Consider the following 26531-nt stretch of genomic DNA (forward strand, 5'->3'; position numbering starts at 1 on the left):
AGCAGCCGAGGGAGGGGCGAAAAAAGGTCAAATCGGGTTTTTAGTAAAATAATTCCTGCATATTCCACGAAGTTTCCATATTGACTTTAGCCAACTATACCCTCCATAGTCTATTTTTGAGTTTAAACAGCCTATTAAGGGAGCAGGTAGGGTTCACCTGTTGCGCCAACCCCCCCTATCGTCAGTGACGAGGCCGACCTGGTCCCGGTCACCGACTGCGCATGACCGCGGGCGAACGACCCACGGCTGAAGGCAGCGCGTCCATACAAAGAGGCTGCTGCCTTCGGACGGGACGTGTCGGCCGCGCCGCCACCGCAAAACCTCGCCTGGTTGGTCGCAAAGTTGATATCCGGGCAATTTATGCTGCGGGAACGTGAAAACCAGCACAAGAAGTTGAATCCACCGTGTGGGGAAGTTGGATTCGCGTCCAGGAAAGAAGCTCTTGGCGTCGGGTGAGTGAAACGCGCTGCGCTCACCAGGGTCGTCAGACAAACCCCAGATACACATTTGGTTCCATTAAAACTTGCAAAGTCCTGATATCGACCTTAGCCCCGCGCAGGCCTTCGCTTTAAATGGTTTAAGCGCGTCTTCCACGCGTGTTCTGGGTCAGGTGGTCCTGCAGCGACCAGACCAGACAGACAATCCCATGAATCGCTGCTGGTTAATCGGGATTATGCTTAAAGTCATATGGGCTTTGTTGTACCTACCGCACCGATGTGGCGCTCTTATTCGCACGCAACTAATAATAATTAAAAGCAATCTTCTGTGCGCTGTTCAGGTGTCACGGGAGCGCACTCACACGCTGCTTTCAGCTGCACTTTGAGCTCCGAGCGCTGGGAAACTCGGTGCGTGAATGCAGCAAATTAAAAATAAAAAGTTTCATTCAAGAATTTGATTGTTAAGAGTTCTACCCCTAAAACTACTCCTAGAAAAAGACGAATCTTCGTTCGGTTTTGAAAGGATTTAAAAAAAACAAAGTAATTATTTTCTCTGGCAGGGTCTGGGCCAGGGTTTTAAAAAGGTTCTACATCAAACTAAAAGGCTCTAGATTAGATCACAGCTCTTCAACAGTCCACCTTTCCCGTCCTTCTGTGGATTATTGGGCCGTGGGGAGGCCTGTGGAAGGTTAAGGACCCCCAGTAATTTAGGCGGTTTTGACCTGTGGGGTGGTCCCTATTGTGAGGATCAAACAGAGAGAGAAGCTCTGGACTGATGAGAAAGTGAAGGAATATGATCTCGCTGGCGAAGGTTTAATGACATTCTTCGGCTTTTGAGGCGGCGCGTTTGGCTGGTCATGGAACACACTTTTCTAGGCTTGTGCACGATGTGAGCAGATTCAGACTGGAGAATCTGCTCCTTCCTGGAGATTATAGAATCTATAATATATGCAAAGATGGAGCCCTGTTTCTGTTTGCTACAGACTGCAGAATCAGAACCTCACGCTGGTGTTTACATTTACATCGCGGTGCATTTACAGTACACATGACATTTTGTCCAGTCTGCACATTCCTGAGAATCATTAACTTTGACGGATAGACAGCGGAGACGATCCAGAACGGAGGGGAGAGCATGAACGAATGGCGCCCTCCTGACGCACCGAAGCCCCGTTTAAATGGTCTATTGGAAGATCCAGTCATTGCTCATTCACGCACTCGGTAACGGCTCACATGTCTTGAGCTGAGACTTATTCACACTGTAACAAGCTTAGCCTTAAAGCTGTACATTGTTCAGCATCTCACTGGTCCCATAACCCCCCCCCCCATCGACCTTCAGCAGATCGGTGAAGGTACAGCCTGGTACATCTGGCTTAGCGGCACTCCGGGTCCTCATCGTCGGGCCTGTAAGGTTGTGGCACATATGGCAGAGGTTTCTCAATTAACGCGTGCGTGAGACGACCCCCGTGTCCACGGGATCAAAGGCGGGGTCCCTCCGGTTCTCGTGTGTCACCCCCAGCCCACACCTCCCTGTTATTATGGCTACCATCCTCCTCCTGTTTGTTTAGAGGAATGACTTCCACTCCACTTCCCCGTCCAAGAGCTTTGCCTGTCAAATCTGGCCCCCGCGGTTCTCTGCGGCGGTGCAGCTCCTTGCGGCGTCCTCGCCGCGGCGTGTCCTCTGTAATTTCATCTAGAGTGGGTGCAAAGTTGTAATTTTAGTTTGGGTCGAACATCTGGGCATGCATCTGTCCAACTTGTTTTCCAGCTGCATAGTTTAGTGCCTAAAATACCTTATTTTGGCTTGAAAATAGGACATTTTTCTGGGCTCATCTGTAATTGTGTAACATCTCTGTGCAACAGCGGCCACTTTTTTAATAGTCTCATGATCCACATGGGCAGGGATGTTGTTGCAGCTGTTCCTGAAGGGTGGGATGAAGCCCCACATCAGCCCTGTTATCACCAAAACAAACTCAAACGAGACAATCGTAGCCCGCGTGTGTGAAGGAAACCTCACTCCTGCATTTGTTTTGCAGATTACAGATCACCCCAGCCGGCTTTACAGAAATAAACCTGCACAAACTAAAACAACGGGGCCAGATTTCAACCACCGGGTCAGCTGCCGGGCCAGCACCACACTGTTTGCAAATTTGCTAGGAAGTCATTATTTGCCCTGATCAAAGTGCTGGCAGAACCGCTTGAAAATCCTTTTTAAACCGCTGCTTAGAGGCTTAAACGGGTCCGAGGTGACCCGACGACGAGAGACTTTTTCACGTTGGGAACATTTTGAATGCTTAATCAATTGTGCGTTAAGGTTTGCAGCAGTTCTGAAGCCGGCAGCGAGCGGCGCCTGCCGAGTTTAGAGGATGAAATCCCTCCAAACTTGAACTGGTCCAACTTGCCTGAACTTGAGAGAGATTTGTGCTGGAGTGAAAAATTGTCTCGGCAAACACGGACGAGTGAAGGTTCCTTTGTGCACCCTGGATTAATCCTTGGCTCAAGCTAACCGTGTGTTCAGCAGAGCCCTTTCATTTCCCCGTCGGTTGATCTCTCATCGTGGATCACTTCCACCTGGTGATTGGAGATATTTCAGAGTCGTGAATTTGGCTCCTTCAGGTCAGAAATGCTAAAAGTTTTGCTCCTTTTCTCAATTTCTTTTGAGGAATTCATACGGTGCATTTAAAGGTTCCCCTTTTCTGGAGTTTGGGCGTTTTCAGGATTGTGCAGATACCATCTGGATTTTAAGGAAGGGCTTCAGCCTTGTGTGTGAAACACACCTTTGTGTGGCGCTCACTTTTGCAGGTATTGATGCATTAAAGACCGGTTGTACTCGGCTGGGTTTAGTGGTTCTACAGAGTTTGGGGGCCGACCTCTGTCAAAACTAGATTTAATGAACAAACTTCAGATCAAAACTTTCGTCTGCTGAGCTTATTCACCTTCAAATAATCATCAGGTTTGAGACGTTTGCTGTTAAAGTCTGACTCCAGTTTGTCTCTTGTTATTGAGAACAACCTGTCTGGAACTGGGAGGAGTAACAAGAAGGTTGTGCTGGAGACAGAAATTCAGAGCAGACCTGATTCTGTGATGATCTCTCAGCTATGCAGACATGCACAGACTTTTCCTTTCAAGCTGAAACACTGTCGCCCTGCATCGCTTTGTCCTAAAATTGGCAACATTGCAAGATGGCTAAGATGAAGAGAAGAATGAAGAGGACTCGTAAAGCGGGATTACCTCAAACCCCACCACTGAACAAAGGATCGAGCAGTCTGCCATTTTGTTGGATTATAGCAGAAACTTCATCCTCAACCACCTAAGCCCCCCCTGACCCCTGCGTGAAAAGCACCACACAGCAGAAAGTGCTGCCGAATTCATCTCCAGCCAGAGAAGCCACCGTTTTGGCTGAGAGGACATCAGAGGCTCAGCCGGGCCGCTCGTGTTACAGCCTCCCTCGCTGCCTCGTATTGTTAGGTGTGTGTGTGTGTGTGTGTGTGTGTGTGTGAGCAGCTGTTTTGTGATTGGCTGTGCGGGATGGTGGAGGGTGACGTCTCCATTATCTGGGATGTTTCCCCTCCGGTCGCTCTGGGAGAGGTTCAGAAGTTGCAGCGGAAGTTCAGAACGCTCCTGAAGATAAGTCTGAGACCTGAGAGCGGTGAGTTGCAGCTATTTAGGAGGTCTGGTGCTAGAATAACCCTTCAGAGTCTCATGCATCCTTAGAAATGTGTGTGGTGATACTCAGGTTGTTGTCTGGTTCCTGCTCAGCATTCAGCTGAGTGGAATGCACCTCTGCACACGGAGGGAGACTCTTGAGAAAAAGAGGAGGATTGTTATCGAACACTAAGTTTCTCCTCCGCTCAGCCTGTCTGGGCTTCATCTTTCCTGGGTGACCTCGGCAGTAGCTTTTTTTTCCCCAGTTGTAACCTGTGAAAATGCACCGTAAAACATGAAAACGACACCGCAGGGATGTGTTAACGAGGCCCCTCTTTTCTTTCATGTGGGACTTTATTTTAACGACTTCTGGACAGGCGTTCCTCGGTAAACGCCGGGAGTAAATGACTTCCTGTGTCAGTGGGACTTTTGTTTACAGTGGCGCTCTTATCTGCTGTGGTTGGAGCTACTGTGCAGATGGAGGCTTGAGGTCAGCGGAGAACTTTTAAGTACGACAGGAAGCCACATTTGCCACCCTGCACGTTAATTAGAGAGAAAACGTGTGTGATCTGGATTCACCGACACATGCTGTCGGGGCATAATTCCTTTTAGCCTTAATTAGGGTTTGGTCGAATGTTTTGGTGTTGATGTTTGAGGTTCTCTTGGAGTTGCGTGAGTATGAATTCACGGCGAGTATTGGACCCTCTGGGTTCAGCTTACACTACTTTGCTGTTGTGTGTGAGCTTAAGCTGTGGTCCTCATCACTGCTGTACCCAGGTCAGTTTAACAATAGCGCCGCTCACTCTCAGGTTTCGGTTGCCACAAAGTGACGGACAGATTGCCATAACAACGCAGACTACAGTTTCCAGGATCCATCCCATTTTCCCCCTCTTTCTGTTCTTCCTCTCGAACATCCACAACAGCGTTTATCTCATTAAGACCAACGGAAGCTTTAATAAACGGGGTTCTGACATGAACTATGACTAAAGCTAAAATGCTATGTGTGGTTTCACTCATCAAATATTTAACTTGTGTTCTTTGTAAGTTCTTTTTGGAGGCAATTAGTTACTAAAATGTCCTTGTTGTGTGGCTCTTTATATTGTAGCTGTATGCTGGTGTGAGCATTAAAACTGAAATAAAAACGATATTAAGGAAAAAGAGAGCACATAATTGATCACAGTATCAACATACCACCAAATCAACACTTGAGAGGATTTAACACTATGTATTTCCATTATGGGATGGCCCCTTCATGGCGTGATGATGTATGGCCATGACCAGCTGTCATTGATGTTTTTCATAAAACAGGTTTAACAAGCTGCTCACCTGTTCTTGTTTATTCAAATTAAAATAGATGATCATGGCAAACCTGCGTCGGAGTCCAAGTGACGAAACACGACAACGACCCACCGAGATCCAGAAACTTTTGCCTGTTTTTGAACCGCGTGATTTAACTCGGTAGCTTTAGTGTGTGTGCATATTCGCTGACATCTGCCACCCGTCCTCTCACCTGGCTGATTTTTCCAGGCCTCCAGTGTGGCTGAATGAACGCGCGACTCGCCGCTTAAGTCAATATTTGGTTGCAGGCGTCACCCTCTGGTTAGGATCTGCTTGTTGATGAGATGGGTAGCGACGTTAGCATTCATGCTAAAGAGTCGTCGGACTGAAGACCTGCATCTGTGGTGCTGGCGGGGGTGATAACGGTAAAATAGGGAAAGCTATGTGAGCATATTCGTGACCTGAACGACAGCCATGCGCATTTTGTTGAAAGAATCCTCAATAGTGGAGTGTTATGATGAAGAAATTCCCAGAATACCTTGGAAGTTAATCCCTTTGTTTACCAGGAGGATCCCCTCTCCACCACAACAGAGCACGGCCGTAATACCACAGTGTTTCCAGTGGAATGTTGCTGCCATTGTTGACCACGATGACTCCCACTGGGAAGACACCCCCCCTCCTCATCCCTCCATCCCTCCGCTGCCAACACAATACAATGTGTTGCATTCAACGTATGAAGGCATGCTACTGTTTTGGTAGCCTCTGACCCAGTAACTGCGGGCCAAGGCCAAGATAATGAAAGGGATGACACGGAAGTTATTAGTTAGTCCCACAGTTAATACAACTTCCTGCACTCAAACCTGGCTGCAAATCCCCCCCTTTTACTTTAAAGATGGAACTACCTAAAAATGCAAGATGGTGTGGAGTTTCAGCCCATTTAAACTTTCCGCGCCCTTGTTCTAAGGGGACATCGGTGGCCCTGTAGCACTGCCAAAGTCTCTGTGTTTGGAGATCAACTCTTGGTTTTAGCCCAAGTGCAATTAATTCCTGGTTTAGGGTGAATATCATCATTACTTTGATTGCTAATGGCACAGCTTTGAGAAGAGTCACTTCCTTATTTAAAGAGTTAAATGGATTCTTGGGGTCAGAGCGTGGTGGCTGGATTTGGCCTGTCACCAGCTCCATGCTTTTGTTCCGGTCTTTATCCTGGTGTTTCCTTCTTGCTGTCCCATTGGGAATAAATTAGACTTTCAAATTTGGTAATTTAAGTGGCGTGTGGGCAGCGTTGAGGACTGCCAATGAGGAAGCCCCGGGCTGTCTGTAGGAGAAAAATAAGACCGTTCCTGATGTTAACCATCAATCCTCCACCCCCTAAAAAATCCTCGCCATCGTTCCTTCCTCGCACGCACTATTTTTTTATCACCTGTTCTCCCAGTGGAACAAATCATTTAGCTGCCACTGTAATGGGATTAGCCGCCGCTCTCCACCTCCCTCCCCACCTTCTTCTCTTCCTTCCGCTCCTATTCATTCCTTTGTTTTTCAAGTTCATCCTCGAGTTTGGGGAAGCTCTTTTGGAAAACACAAGCAGGCCGTGTCACTGAAAAGCTTTGAACAGGGAAACCCGTGAGCTAATGAACTGCACAAACAACTCCAGAGCTTCGGTCACCTCATTTGGCTACTTAACGTTCAAAAGTGTTGCTAATATTTCCCTCTGGGGCTGTTTTCTGTCAGCTTGAAACCCCAGAGAAACTCTAAATAACCTCTTAAGCTCTGCAGTGTATTTGTGTTATCAGCACCAGGCTCCCTGTAGCCGAGCAGGGACAATAGGAAGTCTGCCAGATTAGCATGCTTGATGTCCCCAGTGACAAACGTCACTGACGCTTGTTAATCAGGCCTAACTCTCTGATGTCACCAGTAAGCAGTACGACCCTGACGTCGCAGCGATAAATAATGAGGCCAGACGAAAGCACGCCGGGGATAACAAAAGCCGTCCGGCGTCGTGACCAGCTGGGGCTCCACAGATGGACCTGAATATCATTAACATTGCATTTAAAGTCAATGCTTTCCTCTTGCTTTCATTTAAATGAAAGAATTTCTAATGTGTGTTTGTTTGTCGGGGTCACCGGAGGCCTTCTCTTTGTGTCCGAGTCATTAAACGCCACCTGCGAAATCCTGTCTAATGGTTAAGTGGCAAAATATAAAACATTTAAGATGTTAAAAGGACATTTTTAACGTGCATCCGGTGGTTGTTGTGCCCGCTCGGTTGACCTGTTGCCCTTCAGTTGAAACGGTCTGCTGAAGGGCCCCTGATTGCTTCATTGGTACATGAATTTTGGCTCACAAATCTTATTTTCCCACCTGTTTTTGATCCAGTAATCGGACTGAAAGGTCAAAAACTGGATTCCTCTCAATAAGGCTTATTGGTAGGGCTCGGAGCTGTGCGTGGCTATTGGTCGGAGAGCCTCGTTCCCCTCCTTCACGCTGTCATCACTTTAATTAGCTTGTTGTCCATTGTCTTCCCGCTGTCAGAGGAGAAGGGCAGCAGAGGACGCAGCATTGGATCTCATTGGTCCGTCTCTAAAAGGTCAGCAGAATGGGCTCGCTTGGCACAAAAGCAAACACGAAGCACTTAAGAATTTCTCCCACAATACCTCTTTGAGAAAGCTGACAACGGATGTGAAAGCTCTGGGAGTGACGGCCCCTCTCGCTGGAACTCCCCCCCCGCCCCGAAACTTGGTTTCAAGCCAAGTTGTTGTAATTGGGATCAACGTTATTACAAGAAAAAGTGACAAATTTTCTGCTTTTCTTGTTGGGTCAGATGAACATGGTACCCGAGCAAGAGAAAACTGGATCAGTGCGCTGTACTTGATCCTGTTATTAAAGAACAACAGGAGGGTGTGTGTCTGCCTCCAGTCAGCGATTTAGTTTAATATGCTTCACAACTGAGTGGTGCACCATTTTATTCTGTAATCATCTTTGGCTGTGCAGCTTCAGGCTGCATTTTAAAAATAAAATCCAGGGTCCCACACAGATAAGTTGTAGTTTCTGTCCTGTCCTCCACCTTTGTGTCTCCACTCCAGAGCTAAACAAATACGTGGCTCCAGTCTGTCCTTGTTCAAGTGCAGCCAGTCGGAGGAGGGAGGCGGTGGGGGAGGAGAGAGTGGAAACGGAGTGAGGAGAGAGTTGTCAAAGTCCTACAAATTAGCCTGAAATAGTGTTTGAGCTAGATATTTCCTGAGTTTGATGAAATGCAAGTTCATTTTTCCCCCAGTTGTTGGCTATCTTTGCCCTCTTGGGGGCGCTGTTGTTAACGGATTCTTTTTTTAATGTAAATACTCAGAGGGAAAATGTCAGATGTCAGGTGCAGGTAAACACAAGCATCTCCGCCTTTATTAGTGTCTCCCACCATGTATACAAAATAACCCACATGACAGGCTACCATGAACATGCACACAACAAACACTGCTGGTCCCACCCAGAAATAGTTCCCCTCAAACAGGCAACATGTAGAAGGAGGTAGGTAACAATCGGGCAGGGTCACTTCTTGGTTCTCGCACTAAAACCTTACAAGGCAAAAATTAAACTGTACAGCGGTCAAACGCATTGTTGCAAAATGCAGTTCCTCCCCTGCGTGCCACATCCCAGATATCCAAAATTATAGATCTCATAAAGAAATCGCAGGGAAAGAGGAGAGCGTCGTCTGAATGGTTCATCCGTAATGACTGCTTCATGCCGAATCCCCCAAAATTTTCCATAATAGACGAGAAGCTTCATTCTTGAATTCTGGGTTGGTTGCCCGTGCTTGACCTCTGTGGCTGCGCGGCCACAGGAGGAACAGAAATTTAAATTGGTTTCACCAGAAATAACCTAACATGATTGCACAACAAATGTGACTGAAGGTTGTCTCCACAGTAACCATGGTGGTGGGGGGGGGGGTAATTAAAAGTGTTTAAATGCTCAAAGATAGTCAACAAAACTGTTGATCAGTGCATCCTGGCTCTGTTATGGTGGAATGTAGCATTGAGTCTAAATAAATGTGTTGTTTGAGCGTCTGATATCCCGATAAAGGGCTGTTTTGGTGTTTCTGAGCCGATTCACGAAACACATCCTGGTTTCTCTCGAGGCTTCTACCTCATCTATTAAAGCTGCAACTCCGCTTTTATTAGTGGAAAAAGCATCCCACTGAATATTCAGCACAGTAGGTTTTTCAGCTTTAAAAGGGAAAAAGTTGCACCACTTCCTGTCAGACCTGATCATTATTCAGTGCAATTAAGAACAGATTTATTTACTTTTAACCTGGATTTTGGAGCAGGGAATCATTTGGCTCCCTGCCTCTGGTAGCTTTCACAACTGCCTGCTTTTGGCAGATGACTTCCGTGTGATTCTGTTTGTGCGACCGTAACTCGTTTTTAGAGTAGTGACGCCTCCCCGAGCTGGATCACTGTAAATCAGTGGGGCTGCACCTGTAGCTGCTGTCACACCTCTGCACAGATACACCCGGTTTCCTATTTATGTACCGATGGAGGAACAAAACGGGTAGTTCTGGTTTGCGTCCACTCACACGTTGATCTTTTGCTCGTGACTCTTGTGTGAATCCGATGGGGACACGCTGCTCTTCTGGTGAACTGTGGTGAGTTGTTACATCTGTTCACAATAAGGAAAAGAAGCCTTAAAGGCTGAGAAAAAAGTGATATTTCTTTTACCCACTGATGACAACTGCAGATTTCTTGGTTTTAGTAACCAAAAAGAACTCAAAATGGATTAAAATAAATAAGCATTTGCATGTGAAGCTTTCCTGAATTACGCCACTCTACTGGTTAATATGTAAACATCCCAAGTCTTTCCGTTGTCTGCTGTCGGCTATTAAAGGTCATCGTGGGCTGAAAGGTGACTACAGATCAGCAGTCGCTCACCTGGAGGCCCCGCGCAGGGATCCGTTCCACCCAAGCGGTCTAAAGTTCTGTTTCCCCTTATAGGACACAGATCATTTGGCCTTCGCTCGGAGGAGCCGTCTAATCTTAGCCGTGAAACTTGCTCCTCTCTAAGGGCTGCTGGTGTAGGCAGGCTGTCGGAGGCTGCTGCTTTCAGTGCGTTTGCTACCTGTGTGCTGTGGAGGAAGGTAGAATGAGACTCCGAGGTAAGCTGCCTGTAGCGACGTTAGCGCTTGTTGTGACCACGTGTGTGCGTGTGTGTGCAGGGTGTAGCTGTGCTTGCGTGCACTGCCGCAGACGTGCTGCAACACTTCTGTTAAAGGCTGCAATAAAAAAAAAAATAACCACAAAAATTAAAACGTTTTCACTATTTAATTGTTTTAATTAGTGGACAAGCCTGTTGACCTAGGAGCTAATATACGTGACGTTCATTTTTGAAGGAAGGAAGGAAGATTCACTGAGCTGTTGCGCAACGTACTGTCTTTAGGCTCCGGACAGAAAACGTCTGTAAATTACTGTTATGTGTGTGGACATTAAGTTAGGAGAAAGGTTTTTGTACTTTTTATTGGGACAGAGGATGAGAGAAGCTACATGGCACACATTTGTATGAAACCTGCAGATCATCCTAGAGACGCTGTGTAGTTTAGGGCTAATGGCACAGTTTTAAACGAGCTTTGCTCTTTAAATTTGGCGACTCGTCTGCATCAATTAAGTCATATTCGTCAAATGATTGCTCGACAACAACAGTAAACACTGTTGTTTTTGTTATGTCTACATGAGGGGTTCTTGAATCCTCACAGCAGAACTTTAAGGAGGAAAAGAAAATTGTCTTGTGAGTTTGTGAGGGTACAATATTATCAGACAACACACCCATGCTGCTAGTTTACGACTACTCAGTAAAAACTATTTTACTAGTGTGCGTTACAACACTCTTTTAGCTGCAGTTTAAACTGGTTTTAGGACCCTTGAGGACCTCTTTTAAGACCACTAGGGGGCCTAAATCACACTTTCAAAGTCGACGACCGACTGAAGCAGATCCAAGGTCAGTCTTTTCTTAGTGAATAAAGTCTGAGGTCATAGAGTGTCTCAAAGGAGTGTGTGTGGCATTTCCTCCATCTTTCCTCCTCCAGATGGGCATTCACAAACCAGCCCTCTCTGTGCCTGATGAAGTTGACTTTTCCCCTCATGTTGGCTCCTCTCTTCAGAGAAAAGCTCTTTTGTTCCGGCTCATAATGTATCCATTGATGCTGACCAGGCAAACGGCACGTCTAATGTTCATAAATGTCAGATGAAAACGCACCTGTGAGAGACTGGAGGTGGGCTCTCAAAGTGTTCTCTCGCCAAAAAGTCATTTTTCCACGTTGCGTGTGTTCGTGTGCAACATTCTTAAATTGTTTCAGTCCCTCACTCCCCTGGTTGCTGTATCTGTTTTCATTTTGAGCCTTTTTTTTTTTTAGGGCTGATAAATGAATTATTTGACAGACAAAAAGAGCCAATTGTTGCTTCCAGCCAGCTTACTACAATACTCTGTTTTCTGTTTGCAGGTTGCATGGTAAACTGGACTTGATGCATGGCAGTTGCATGACAACCGTAGGCCTTGTTGAGGGACCGAGAGCGCAGCGCTGCAGCCATGGCTCACACCATGCATGTGAATGGCAACGGCCCAGGTAACCAACCCCTTCTCTCACCAGTTTCAAAGTTCAGGTCCTAGTTTATTTGCATCAATGCTGTTTTTCTCCCCCCCTTTGTGTGTAAAACACGATTAAAAGATTTTTGCGGGAGTTACCAGACCTGCTCAGTCACAGATCCAGTGGGTCTGGGGTGATGAAAGTGGATCCCTCAGCTGGGTTACCTCCAGACGACTGCTCGTATTTTTAACTTGATTTCTGACATCCTCGTGAACAGCGTGTGCTCTCTCTGACTGGACCAGAATAAACTAAAAGATGATACAATGTGGCTAAATGTAGATGGAGTGTCCAGTTTCAGACTGGTGTCGGCATGTATATTTAACCACCCAACTCCAGTTTCACATCTGACTGTGTTAAAAAGGAGTGGCGGAACTAGACCAGTAATAAATTGGGCATGAAGATAAGCGTTTATTACTGGGCTTTTATAGCATTCTCGCTGAAGAACGCTAAGGAAAATATGAGTTTTCAGAAGCTCCTTTTCTTTTTGCCACATGTTTGCACATGTACACATTCTGTAGACTCGCCACATATGTGCAGGAATGTTAAACATTACCATACAGGGGAAAAGGTGAGGTTTTTCTTCTTCTGAGGCACAGTTGGTGCGAGTCCCTGCAGGGTTCACACTTGAGTGTGAAATAAAAGTTGTCAGCCTGGCGTCGCACCGAAAGCACCTGCCGATGGCTCGCATTCCTGGCCAGACTAACAGGAGAGAGTGAAGCATCCGACTTCCAAATCCCTGCAGGAATGCACAGCATGCTGGAGACAGATGAGCTCAGGACACCTGCACGCCATCATTATTGTCAGTCCGTCACAGCCGCCTACAAAGCTTAGGGATACACTTTTTGTTAGAATGTAAATCTAAAGGGTTTGCTTCAAAGGCTGCAACGCCGCACTTTTATTGTCCACCTTTACACGTTGAGCAAAAGGCTGAGGAAGGTGACACCGACACTCACAGTAACTTCTCCCTTTTCCATAAAAATAGCTCCGTTGGGTCTCTGGTGGTAAACATGCCACCTAGTTAATCTGCAACAATTGGAGTCCTTTCAGTAGTTGGCCGGCCAGTTCTTTACTGCTCCGCTGATGTTTAGTTTGTCTGTCTGTGTGGACTTTTGCCAAGTTAAAGAAAACAACACTCGGCCTTTAACTCAAGGCAGAATCAGACTTTTAAGTCTGTGCTCGGCGTAAAAGATGCAGGTATTTACTGCACAGGCGATGCAGGGAACCACACTGTGAGCAGCAATTACAAAGAGAAGGACTAGGGAAAGGGGATTATGGGCGATTACGGACCATTCAAAGCATTCGGGTCCAGTCGTCCTTTGGCTAATCGTTAGAATCTGATGGAGGTTTTTGGCAAAACTGCTGCAAAGATCCCCAACACCACCCATACAAAACCATCGCCCCCGGTGTGAAGTACCCCACAGAGGCTGGTATAGGGGTTGAGACAGGACCATGACGGCTTTGGCCTGACTTGAATGCCCTCAGTCCATCACAGACTAAAACCCCAGAAGGCCCTGTGGTCCGTAACCTCCTAGTGCCCCATTCAAACTCACTCAACTGGTTTTGTTCAGACCCAGCTGCTGCCTTAAATACCCCACTCGCTGTTTACTCTGAGCTCCACTTTTATTTTCCTATTCTGATTGTGTGTGTCTGTGTAAGTGCTGTGAGCTTATAAAGCATGTGCCAAGGGAGCACGACCCAGGTTTTATGTAAACGTAATGGGATAATTGTTACAGTAATGGGTCTTGGTGCTGTAGACACTCTGTATCTTGACACAACAGTGTTGAATAAATAGAGGGGACTCTCTCAGTCTTCGTTCATTCTTAGCATGTGAAAGCCTCCTTTTCTTGCCGGGCAGGGACTGAATAGTTTATTATTTGAACATTATCAATACATTCATGTGCAGCCCAGTTCACACAAGGGACACAATGCGGTTTCGCAACTGAACATAAATTCTGATAATTTAAAAACTTGGCTCAAAACTTGACGTATATTAACATTTCACATTCCCTGCATGTTTATTAGTGCTGATAAGCAGAGGCCAAAGCAGTTGAGGGTTGACTCTTGCTCTATAAGGTCCACAGCGTTCATACAGGGGTGTAGAGGGGAGCACAAAACATTTATTTTAAAATCACATGCTTTACAGGAAACTTTGAGTTGAGTTCATGTCTTCAAAGTCATGAACTGTGTCATGAACACACCTCATCTTATATATAAACGTACATAACAACCAGTGATCAACATCCATTTGTGCCCACTGTTTTTCTTGAGGAAACTCTGAATCTGTTTCCAGAGGAAGCCCGAGCATTTCCTCCAGAAACATGTTCAGCGTGAGGATGTTGAATTTGGCAGCCGTGTGACATTTTGCTGCGAGCAGGAGCTAATGTTGAACTGTGAGTTTGCCTCTCTGCTCCGTCCGCTCAGCAAGGCTGTCTGTTGGAAAACTGCAGGCTTGTTTCAGTTAGTTTCCTGCGCAAATGTGAGCGGATGTGGACGAGTGTTCCTGGTGTTGAGCTGCAGCATGAGGTGCCGATCACACACTGGCTCGAGTTTTCTGTGGGGCAATTAGGCAGCGAGAGTTCAGGAAATACCAGGCTGGTATTATGAGAAGTGTGTGTGTGTGTGTTTTCTCAGCCCACTGGTGTCCACCCAGGCTCTGACTCTCTGCTACTAAGATAAAGCAGAGTTTCAGTTCTTAACATGCTTTAACTCACCTCTCTGTCTGTGTAATGAGTCTTTGTTTAAATGTCTCCAAGGGTTCGAGCCAAGTTTGAGCCGGCATCTTCCTGAAGAAAATCAATGGTTTGACTCACTGTTGATGCGTTCAGGTTGTTGGATTTAATGCTGCATGAATGCAGGATTTAACAGATGATTGTGCTGATAAATCCCTGCATATCTGCAGCCACATGTTATCCACAGGATGGTTTTCTTTAAATGTGCTTGAAAACCCAGTAAATCTAATTCACAGCATCTGCGGTGGTTCGTTTACGTTTGCATGTTGGAAAAAGTCTCTCTAGGGGTTCAGTTAATGGTTGTCATGTTTAAGGTTGTAGTTTTCTGGGGGGAAAAAGGGCTATTACAGAACTAAAAAATGTTCACTTTCCTTCCAGGCAGCAAACAACTGACGGATCGGCAGATATTGTGTGCGCTGTTAACCTTATTTAGTCTCTTTCTGAAGGCACTGGGAATGTTTAAAGGCATTTGTCAACTCTAAATTTAAACTTTTATTGGGCCAGTTCAAAATAAGCCAAGGTCTGCTTGTATTTTTTTAAAGAGTGAGAGAGGACAGGCAGACAGGCAGACAGGCAGACAGGCAGACAGGCAGACAGGCAGACAGGCAGACAGGCAGACAGGCAGACAGACAGACAGACAGGCAGACAGGCAGACAGACAGACAGGCAGGCAGGCAGGCAGTCAGGCAGACGGATGGAGGCAGACAGCATCAGATTTGTATATACATACTAAAGTTATATAATTGGCATATATGCACACAGTATGCAGGTATAATATTCAGTTAAAAGTAATGCTAATTATTTAACATACAGACTCATATTGTCTGGGTTTGCTTCCGTAATTGTGCACGTATCGGTTTTTTTTTATTATCTTAATTTGGGTTTAGCTTTGTTTTGCCAACACGACCTACATTTTCTCTGATTGTAGCGATAAAGGTGATATTACAGAACTTTTCCTGAGATGGATGGACTTTTGAAACAAAACTGCTTTGAAGTTGTTCCCGTCAACAAGAAAAAGAATAAACCTGTCTGTCCGTGGATGCAATTTAAAGTAATCTTAACTATCAATGACTGGAAAGAACCTATTTCCAAATAATCCTGTTTTCTTTTTTGCTGCTGCGGGACCTTGTTGCCACACACCTCTTGCCGGTCGTCAGACTCTCGCGTAATCCTCGTCGAATTGACAGTGTGGCAGCTGCTGATTACTGGGACGCTCGCAGCGTCACTGTGGGAGCTCTGTCACTCCAGCATGACCCCACCGGTTGTCTCGTGTTGATGAGGTCATCGCTCAGCTGTTGAGGATCTCTGCAGTGCCAGACGGCTGACTGTTACGCCTGTGTGTGTGTGTGTGTGTGTGTGTGTGTGTGTGTGTGTGTGTGCAAATGGCACGTCTGGTCAGCACACAGTAACTGATGAAACCAGGCGACGTAAGACAGTAACCCGTGTCACAGACTCGTGCAGGAGAACAAAGGTCTACTAATTTCAGCTTTGGCAGCTCAACCAGTTGTTTTTTTTTCAGTTTTACTTTGTACGATATCAGTTCTAAACCGCTGAACGCCGTTCCTGATGAAATGTTTATATTTTACAGCTGTTAATGGAACTTTGGCAGAGCTGACAAGTAAAACCGCATGACTTGACTAGTGAAACAACATTCAGTGAAAACGTTGCGCACATATACAGCAGTTGCATTATTTTCTTCAACAACAGGCCGTTGTCGTGACTTCACCTCCCCTCCCCTGAATAACTTGATGCTTATTTGGGTAGGGAGGCTCAGAGGATCCCGGCTCAGCTCGCAGCCTCACAGGATTGGAGGAGGCAGCTGTCCAATAGGTCAGCAGAGCAGAGCTGTGCCGAGTTTACACCAATAGTGGAACTTTTTTCCCCCCCTTACGGACAGAGGATTGAGAAAGAGCTCAGAGTGAGGGGAAAAACTGCAGTTCTGCAGTCCCAGCGATCCGATCCCTGCAAGGGTATATCCCTTCCTCTGAAACGGGAAGCGGCGAGGAGACGAGGAGTAAAACTGGGGAGAGTGTTGTTGGTCCGAGGTGAGTTTGAACAAGGTGGCTGTGTTTTAGCAACAGGCTTAGCCCTTGTCATTCCCTCCTCTGCTGAACAGAAGGCGCTGACAGGACTTTTAGGAACTGGGTGGACTGGAAAGGAAGAGTGGGGCTGTTTATTTCCAGCCTGTGTTTGCTTTAGTCGGTGAGAGTTCCAGGCATACCAAGAACAAGACTCTGTATTTAGCCAGCATGCTGTGACTGCGCTGCAGCGGTCTGACAGCAAAGATAGGCTTTAGATTTTCAGCTGCGCTTTTATTTCAGCTATTCCTGGTTTGAGTCAGCTGGACTTTTTTCTCCCCCTCTCTGTCTCTATGTTGAGTTAATTGGTTCATTCTGTTGTGTCAAATCTTCAAAAGGTGGATTTTGGACTGTAATATTGACATTTTGCCCTCAATACACTGGTTCAGCCCTTACACAAGCTTTGTAAACAAGGATCTGTTTATCTTGCTCAAGCTTTGCACTGGTACATATAGATCCGTACAAACTACAGCAATCGAAATTAAAGACGGGTAACAAAGATTTGCTCCCATCTAAAGTCCGGGGCGCCTCTTGTTTTTTCCGAGTTTCACATTGTTGGATCTCACGTAGTTTTTGAATGATTTTAAACGCCTCACGGCAGCACGATTGTCGCTCACACTTTTCCAGGACGGATGTGAGACGTGTTTGGATTTGGTTAATGGAGTCATCTGCTGTTTCAGGCTCATAAACTGAGCCTGCGAGTATGTTGTTGTGTTTATCAAAATAAAAGATTGCGTAACCGTGAAACATCTACATTGTTCTGTGAAGTCAGAGTGTGCAGTTTTCTAATGATTTGTTCTTGCTGCTCTGGTTCCAGAGAAACCACAACAATGCCCCAGCACTGAAACTGAGAAGGACCCCTACTATGTTGAAACACCCTACGGTTACCAGCTCGACCTGGATTTCCTCAAATATGTCAACGACATCGAGAGAGGCAACACCATCAAGAAGCTGAGCATCCAGAGGAAGCCCAAGAAACCCTTGTCAGTGCCTCGGGGCAGCACTGGCGGGGGCAGCACACAGGCTGAATGGACCTCCACCGACTCTCTGTCCTCCTCCAACAGCGACGACAAGCAGTCCCCAGTCTTCTTCAACCCCAGGTCCCAGACCAGTGCGCCGCCCACCCCCACTCTCTCCAGGCAGGCGGCCTGTGAAGTCCCCCTGCAGCAGCCTTTTTTGAACATCACAGAGCAGAAGCAGCTCCTGCCCCCTCCCTCTCCTAGGTTCGTCCCACGTCACAACCCCCAGGTGGAGAGGACCCTCATGGAGACGCGTCTACGGCTGGAACAGGAGCGTCTGCTCATGCAGCCGCACGTCGATCCTCCGATGCCCCGCCGCCGTCTTGCCAGCTTCGGTGGCATGGGCTCCAGTAGCTCCTTGTCCTCCCACTCGAGCTCCATTCTCCACAGCCAGATCTCCCCCAACGCTCATCCAGCTTTCCCAATCAATGGACACCCCCACAATGGAGAGTATAACCCTTACTACCCAGCATCCATGGGCAGCTCCATCAGACACAGCCCCCTGAGCTCTGGCATGACGACACCCGTGACAAATGTCAGCCCGTTACATCTTCATCAAATTCGGGAGCAGATGGTTGTGGCTCTCCGGAGGTTGAAAGAGCTGGAGGAGCAGGTGAAAACCATTCCTATCTTGCAGGTGAAGATTGCTGTTCTTCAGGAGGAGAAAAGACAAATGGCTGCCCAGTCCAAAAATCAAGGGCCAGGTGGCTTCCGCAAGCGTTCCTACAGTGTAGGAAGCGCTGACCAAATGGAAAACCCTGGTCCTGTACAAAAGGAGCCCGAGTTGCACATCAGAGAGCCTGAAGCCCAGGAACAGAGCAGCCAGTGTCTCGAGGAGTTCAGACGTCTGGCTGCTGAGGTCCAGGCTCTGGAGAAAACCACCCGGGAAAACAAAATCAATGAAGTCCATTCTCATAAGGTCCTGCAGAACCAGGCCCACCAAAAGTCCATCGGCATCGTCACTGATGAAAACATGAACAACCTCCCTGTTCCTCACGGGAAGTTGACCAACGGACATTGTCTTCGGGATGCCGGAGTCTCGACGGAGAGGCCGGACACGCGCAGCGTTGCGCTCGCCGTCACCGAGGCCATGCTGGGTGTAACCAGCGAGGCCGAGAAGGAGGTTGAGCTCCAGCATCAGGCGATTGAAGCGCTGAAGGAGAAGATATATCGCCTGGAGGTGCAGCTGAAAGAAACCACTCATGAAATGGAGATGGGAAAGCTAAAACTGGAGCTCCAGGCAGCTGGAGGATCAAACAAGAAAAAGGCAGACAAAGGGTTCATGGTCAGACCAGAGACCTACAACGTCTATGTGGAGGCCAAAGTCCAGATGCGCACGCAGGGGGTGGGTAACCATCTGGAATTCAATCATGCTAACGCAGCCAAAAGCTCACAGACCTGCAGCGTCGGGGTGTCGTGTGTTGCCTCTGGGCCGGAGATCCCCATGGACCGGTGGAGCGTTCATGAGCTCGTAGAGGTAAAAGACCAGTGTGTGGGGAGGCGGATGGAGACACGTGACCAGCAGGTGGGTGTAGAACAGAATGTTTGCGAGGTCGGGGTTAACACGGAGGAGTCGATGGACAGTTTGGTTCTCCGCAAAGCAAAGTTAAGCAAAGAGTCCCGATCGGTCGGCTGCGGAGATTGTTCGGTGGATGTGATTGTTAGTCCCGTCAAGGCGCTGGTGTCCCGGGGGACCGACCCAGATCTTATCGGCAAAGTGGATTTGGGTGTCATGGCTGCTCCTGAGTCAGCAAATCAGCAGACCAGCACTGACCTAGAGGTCGCGAGCAAATCCACGAACACAAAAACAGCTGTCCTGACCGACTCTTTCACCGATATGACATTTATCACTTGTGACAAGCAAACCAGCACAGCTGCCATCGAAACCAGGACGGTTGCCGCCGGGGAAGGACTTGTCAAAGACGTTAACTCCTCTGCAAAAGCGCGTTCGGTCGCGGTTGGCACGACCGCAGATATGGAGTCATTCCTCGGCAAATCGAGCTGCTCCGCTAAAACCAAAGAAAGTGGGGTGGGAGCAGTAAGCATCCATGACAACTTTTTGGTTGGCCGGAACACAAGAAACATTGCGTGTGGCCCCTCCCAGCCCGCTGGATCTCCCACCAGTAAAGAAGCGACAGAGGTGAAGGCTTCACCTGCACCAGCACAGGCCCAGGAGTGTCCAGGACTGGACCATTACATCGGGAGAGTCCAAAAGCTGCTGCAGGAGCAGCAGATGCTTCTAGCAGAGAACTACAGTGAGCTCGCGGACGCATTTGGGCAGCCCCAGTCCCAGTTTGGCTCCATCAACAGTCAGCTGGTCAGCACGCTTTCATCCATCAACACCGTCATGAAGTCCGGAAGCACCGAAGACATCCTGAAGCTGCAGTCAGACTCTGTGAATCTAAACAAAGGTGAGAACGTTATGCTCAGTCACCGACGTACAGTGTCATTATCAGGCGAAATGCTAGCTGGCATATAATAATCCTGGAGGTTTATGGAAGCTATTTATCTTTTTTTAAATTTCTTATTGCACAAAATGTTCAGAACTATAGTTATTCAGAATACTGTGCATTAATCTTCAGTTATTATGTAATAAGAACTCAGAAAGGCTCTCTGTACTGCAACCCCCACATCCGCATCAGTTCATATAACAAATAATGCTTTTTAGAAAGAGATTAACACAGTACTGTTTTTTTTAGATGAGGATAGAAAATATAATTGGCTGTTCAACTTAATTATATAAATGAAAGATAATATATCCATTCCATTTAATTTGAAAAGATGTAGGTTTGATTTTAGGGTGTTTTCTATAGATACATTTAAAGGTACTGGAGGTCTAGTTTGGCCAGAGTGGTGGCTTTGGAGTGTTCACACACCATTTAAATGAATCCTGATTGGATCAGACAATCCAAAGTTATCTCTGACCCTGAAAAATGCAGCGGGGGCTTTGGAAGAGAACCAACAATGAGCTCATTTATTTTTGGGAGCCGATAACGCGGCACCAATCGGGCTGTTGTTGTTGTTGCAGGCCACCCCGCCTTTACTAACACCTCACTGATCGATGCTGATTCATGGCTGCTTCTGTGTTACGTAAGGTGACATTCATGGGGATTGTCCACGTTGTGGAGTGAGCGCTTTTTTTTTCCTGGTTAGCTGCTGGCCTCTTTTGGAATGTCACGTCGCTAACCGGGCTTTCTTGTTCTCATAGCTTGTGTCCATTTAGACAGAACACATTTCACAGAAGATAAGCAGTGAAAATATTGTGTTTTCGATCACACAAAGACAAATCGGCATCCAGTTTTAACACAGAACCGAACTTATTCAAGTGTCAAATTTGACGTGTTCTTCTTGCTTTTTCCTTTCTAGAAAGCAGTGAAAATCTCTCCAGCCAGTTGCGTTCAGAGAAGACGACATCGGAGCCGAACTCTGCAGAGCCACCTAAGAACAGTCCTGCACATCAGCAGTTCAGCGCTTCGACGGCTCAGAAGAGCTCAATGGACCTGCAGATGTCTACAGCACTACACGGTAAAGCACCTTTAACCCACAGCAGGTCCCGGCCTGCTCACTAGCTTTACTTTACTGCTCCTGGATGGTGTGATCAATAGTAGTTTTCTCTGGGATTAGGGGAGGGGAGGGGGGGCTTTGTGATAGCAGGAAGGTTTTGGGTTCAGTTTTGAGTAAACGTTGTGTCCTGTGATGATCTACTGACCTGTCCAGGGTGCAACTGGATGGATTAATGCGCCGTAATGACAAACGTAACCACATAGAATGAGTGATGTTGGGATCCTGGCACCAGTGATATTTAGTGTTGCCACATAAGCTGTTGAACCATGTGTAAATCCATTAGCAGCCATTATGGTTAATGCTGCAGGCTAACACTATCGCCACAGCAAACTCATTATTCTGCCATTCTCAGTGCTATAACTAGAGAAATGTGTAGGTTTGCATTACAGAGAGCTATGTGGTGGTTTTGTAATTTAAGTGTGTGAGAATATATGAAAATGTGCTGTTGATGAAGTGAATTTGGGACTTGTATTAGTAATCAGAGAATGAGACACGGCTTCTTACTGGTTTAGAAGGAACCCCCTGTCATTGAGTATCACATATATGCTGCCATTGTTCTATCTGACATTGTTTAATGCTCCTGCCTGTCAAAACACTGGAAATACAAATGGGTTCCTACCAAGGATACTGACACAAGTGTGTATATAAAGCTGTTGCATGCATGTTGACATGTGCAGCAGAAGAGGCCCCTCTATCAGTGCAGGTCTTGGCAGATGTGCTGAGTGTTCTGGCTGTCAGCTGCTATTCTGGTTTTTGGAGGCCTGCAGTTAAAATGACTGACATTCTTCAGGGTTTCGAGAAACCTTCTGTGTCTTACTGGATGATTCCTGTTAAAAAAGAACACCAAACAGACATTACTGACAGTATTTACAATGACAACTGTCAGTGACTTTAGGTGTTAAGCTGTTTAACATCTACATGTCAGTACATTGTTTGAAAAACAGCTTTCACATTTTTGACTAATAATTAACTTCAGTTTGAATTTTGTATATATCTTGTCTTCTTCAGGGCAGCCAAGCAGCCAAAGTGCCCTGAAATCCATCATGAAAAAGAAAGATGGCAAAGCAGACGCTAACAGCACCAAGAAGAACCTGCAGTTTGTTGGTGTGAATGGAGGGTGAGCTGGAAAATATATTATTAAGCTCTCTATTCATTTGTGAATAGGTTCTATTTTCTCTGAATATGAATTGTTAATATTTGAATGTGATTTTATTACAAATGTGCTGGCAATGAGTAAAAAAAAATATGGTTATTTACATGTTTAAAGGGGAATAGTGACTTCTTGTTGGCAGCTATATCTGACGTTTGTTGGTGTTTGTCGCCCCCTTGTGGCCACAGTTACGAAACGACATCCAGCGATGACTCGAGCTCAGAGGACAGTAGCTCCTCTGGATCAGATGAAGAAGAGGAGGAAGAGGAAAAGGAGTGGGAAGATAAAGAGGAGTTAAAGGCCGTGGAGGGAAAGAGCACTGGGGAGGAGTTCCAGTCGGAGGGAGTGGAGAATGTGGACAAGAAGGATGAAAATGAATGTTCAGAGAAGCAAGGGATTAGAGAGAGGTGGGGAGAAAGATGGAAATAATAGATATTGCCAGAAAATGCCACATAAAATGGAGATGTATTTTGAAAACAAACATGTATCTTGATTTTGGGGTAAATTAAAATGTCTGTCGAATTCTAATTTGAGCCACTAAACAAAAATCCATCCAGCTAAAGACAAACTGCATTCAGTCAATCTGCCACATCATCCGGCTTTAGATCTCAGGTTTGCTGTTTATCAAGGGTAAAAGTTTAACAGAACTGGTTTTCTTTTATAAATCTTTTTCAAATACCTTCAATAACACATTAGATTTATATAAATTGTCATAATGTCTATAATGATGGATTAACACTAGAACTTCTCCAGATTGAAGCCAAAGAATCCCGATTGAACAATGTTGCAAAATGACTGTGTGACATTAACTATAAGTGAGCAATTTTGCATTTTTCCAAAGGTACAAACCAAGTGAAAAAATGCTGGCCGCATGCAACGTTCTCAAGACTCACCTGTGTGACCCAAAGGCTGTTGGGAGTAAAGACCTGGTGAGGACTCACACTCACACTATTCCGCTGCCTTTGTCTGCAGCCGGTTCTCACTCCACTTCCTGTCCCCTCAGAGAGCCTGTGTAAATACAGTTCAGCACGAATGGTTCCGTGTGTCCAGCCAGAAGACGGCGCTGGCCGCGATGGTGGAGGACTACCTGAGTGCCTTCAGGGACGTTTCCCCAGACGTGCTGCACCACATCGCCAACATGGCCGACGGCAACGGCAACACGGCCTTGCATTACAGCGTGTCACACTCCAACTTCCACGTGGTGAAGAAGCTCCTGGATGCAGGTGAGGGTCGGCAGGACAGGAGCGGCTAGTGGTCGGTGTGAGAAGAGAAAGGGAACTTGGTCAGGAGTTGCCGTGACCTCTAATTTTCACGGAGAATTCATAATGGAGAAGTATGTCGTATCTTGTCTTCCCTGTCCAGTTCCCAGGGAGCAACATTGTTAGCATTTCTCTCTAGAGCTCTAGAAACGTGCTGGTCCTGCCTCTAAAAAACACTTCTGGATTAAAAAAAATAACCCCACCCAAACAATCGAGCCATTATTATTATTTGGAACCAGCTCCTCGAACTCTTGGCACCGATTTACCAGGCTATTGTTTTTGTTAGCCCTTGTTTTGTCACACACTCCACCATGTAAATTACGCTATAGGAAATTCCAACCACAGATGGAACCCACCATCACTTATCTTCTAGCGATGTAGTCGGGTTTTTTAAGCTTTGTTCTTTATGCTGTGAGCAGGAAGCGCACGTGAACACAGGTGAACGCGCATGAGGTGGAGTTTTAAGGCCCTGAGTGACGAAAAGCAGCCTGAGCAGTTTTATTCCAGCTTGCAGAGCTTTCTCTGAAGCCTTGATGAGGTCTTGGCTTCAAAAGGCTTTTGTGCTCGTGGTCGCCCACCTCCATTGTTGCTTTTGTTCCAGCACCACGGCCCTCTTTCATGAGCGGCTCGATCACCCTTGTACCTGCCTCGCTCACATCTCAGGTTCTGATGTCTGCTGCCATCAAAAGAAGCTTTATCCCAGAAAAGACTGCTGTCAGTTGTGAACCCTCAGGGCTCTGCGCGCTGCCCCACCTCCCACATTTAATCACTTTCTTTTAAAATGCGGCGCCTGTGTGTGTTTCAGATGTGTGTAACGTGAACCAGCAGAACAAAGCTGGGTACACGCCCATCATGCTGGCCACTCTAGCCGCCGTCGACACGCCGAAGGACATGCGCACTGTGCAGGAGCTCTTCAGCAAAGGCGACGTCAACGCTCGGGCCAGCCAGGTCAGTGATGGAATGGCAGAGGTCAGAGGGCAGGAAAAGGTCACCGCTGTGGTTTAGGTTGTGTTTCTACAGGGTAGAAATGACAAACTACAGAGGCAGGTTAAATGTAACAGAGATTTAGCTGTTGCTGGAGTGTCTCCAGTGTCGTTTTACTTTTGTTAAATAGCGTTCAAGTCTGACTGCAGAGAAATTCTAGTTCATTTAATTATTGACTCTTTGGCGACACCAAGTGGTGACGAAAGGTAACTTGATTTTACCGACGTCACATTGAGCAAGCGGTTATATCTTAAACTGAGGCTCTTCAAAGGCAGAATTATTTTATTTTACGACTTGTAGGGTTCCAGAAGCTTTGCTTTTTTTTACTTGAAAAGGAACATTTTAATTCAACTGGGCAATTAAAGAAACAGGATCTAATCTCAATGGTAGAGGGCTGCTTAGGCATCTGCACCTAAACTGAGCTCGACGGTCTTGCTTCAGGCTGGTCAGACTGGGTTGATGCTGGCGGTCAGTCACGGCAGGATGGACATGGTTCAGGCCCTGCTGGCTCACGGGGCCGACGTCAACATCCAAGACGACGAGGGCTCTACGGCGCTGATGTGCGCCAGTGAACATGGACACGTGGAGATCGTCAAGCTGCTGCTGGCTCAACCAGGCTGTGACGCTACGCTAAGCGACAGCGTGAGTAACGACCTCATACTTCATATTCTTTAAAATATATTTTAAAATTCCAGTGTTTAAAAAGTGGGAGGCTGAGGACAGTTCATCATCTCCTGCAATACAGACTCTCACCTGTAGATGCCGCCAGACTCCACCATTAAACGATTTTCTTGCCTTTTCTTTCTCAGGATGAGAGTAATGCTCTGTCCATCGCTCTGGAAGCAGGACACAAGGACATTGCGGTGTTGCTTTACGCGCACGTGAACTTCTCCAAAGCCCAGTCACCGGTACGATGTTAACACCGACTTATTTCAGCGATGTCTCTGTTTGTTTCGGCTCTATACGCTCATTGATGTGCGTCTTTTCTTTAGGGGACTCCTCGACTCGGCAGAAAAATGTCTCCCAGTCCAACACGGAGGAGCATGTTTGATTAGAAGCCCCTTCTCCCCGACAAACCCTGCTGCTGCTATTGGTTCACTTTGAACGATGCCTTGCCTGTAGTTGGATGTTGAACTGGAACTCTTCCACATTTTTACGAGCACAGTCGCCTCGAGCCTAAAGTGCCCTCTGAGTAACCGTATCCACTGATGGCCATTTTTGTGCTTAAATTTTTGTTCTTTTTCTTAGAAAATCACCTTTTTTAATTCCTAAAGCTCCGTGTCGATCATCGAAGAGCTCCGAAATGTTGAAAGTCTATTGTTATCGTTTTTGAGTACATGCCAGTAGATGGAGGAATAATCCACCCAGATTAGAGGAAACGTTGCCTGTATATATTGCTCAACGCAAACATCCCAGTCTGTGAACACGTGCAACTCACAGACAAATGAAAGTTTGCGCGTCTGGACAAATCCTACTTTTATAAAATCCTTTTTATCTATTTAAAATAAGAATCACAGTATTTTGAATATTTCCTAAAACTACTTAACAACCTGAGAAGTTATATATTTATCAAAGTATAGTTTTTAACGCAGATGTGTATTTGACTGTACATACATTAGCGATTTCTCCTGTCGTCTTTGTGTCCTGTTTTCTGTCTCTTGTGTAACATAAGCTTTCTGTCCTCTAGTATTCATCCAGGTATGGTATCTGGGTCTTTGCCATATAACAATAAACTTCCATTAAATATATCTGTCACGGCCAGTCTTGTGTTTA

At 46.4% G+C, this 26531-nt stretch overlaps 1 protein-coding gene across 5 annotated transcripts; it reads left to right on the forward strand.

The window, feature by feature from the left end:
- The first annotated feature begins 254 nt into the window (after nucleotides 1-254).
- Nucleotides 255-26506, forward strand: kank1a (KN motif and ankyrin repeat domains 1a). Of its 5 annotated transcripts, XM_011615943.2 has the most exons (13): nucleotides 9844-9987; nucleotides 10334-10494; nucleotides 11833-11955; nucleotides 17600-20212; nucleotides 21168-21326; nucleotides 22374-22482; nucleotides 22704-22922; nucleotides 23357-23444; nucleotides 23519-23738; nucleotides 24580-24722; nucleotides 25200-25400; nucleotides 25568-25666; nucleotides 25751-26506. In XM_011615943.2, the coding sequence occupies exons 3-13, from the start codon at nucleotides 11919-11921 to the stop codon at nucleotides 25811-25813; spliced, it is 3951 nt and encodes a 1316-aa protein (XP_011614245.2). In that variant the 5' UTR covers nucleotides 9844-9987; nucleotides 10334-10494; nucleotides 11833-11918; the 3' UTR covers nucleotides 25814-26506. The 5 variants fall into 5 exon arrangements, with proteins under 5 accessions (XP_011614244.2, XP_011614247.2, XP_011614245.2 ...); XM_011615942.2 differs by lacking the exons at nucleotides 9844-9987; nucleotides 10334-10494 and adding an exon at nucleotides 255-452; XM_011615945.2 differs by lacking the exons at nucleotides 9844-9987; nucleotides 10334-10494 and adding an exon at nucleotides 4023-4083.
- Nucleotides 26507-26531: the final 25 nt, after the last annotated feature.

This window comes from Takifugu rubripes, chromosome 21 (assembly GCF_901000725.2).
Source record: "Takifugu rubripes chromosome 21, fTakRub1.2, whole genome shotgun sequence".
Classification (NCBI taxonomy): domain Eukaryota; kingdom Metazoa; phylum Chordata; class Actinopteri; order Tetraodontiformes; family Tetraodontidae; genus Takifugu; species Takifugu rubripes.

Bases quoted from the DNA above. Each gene is read 5' to 3' on its own strand.
- kank1a (XM_011615942.2), top strand. From the start codon at position 11,919: ATGGCTCACACCATGCATGTGAATGGCAACGGCCCAG. The intron at 11,956-17,599 runs GTAACCAACCCC...CTCTGGTTCCAG, and splicing joins TGTGAATGGCAACGGCCCAG to AGAAACCACAACAATGCCCC. The intron at 23,739-24,579 runs GTGAGGGTCGGC...TGTGTGTTTCAG, and splicing joins GAAGAAGCTCCTGGATGCAG to ATGTGTGTAACGTGAACCAG.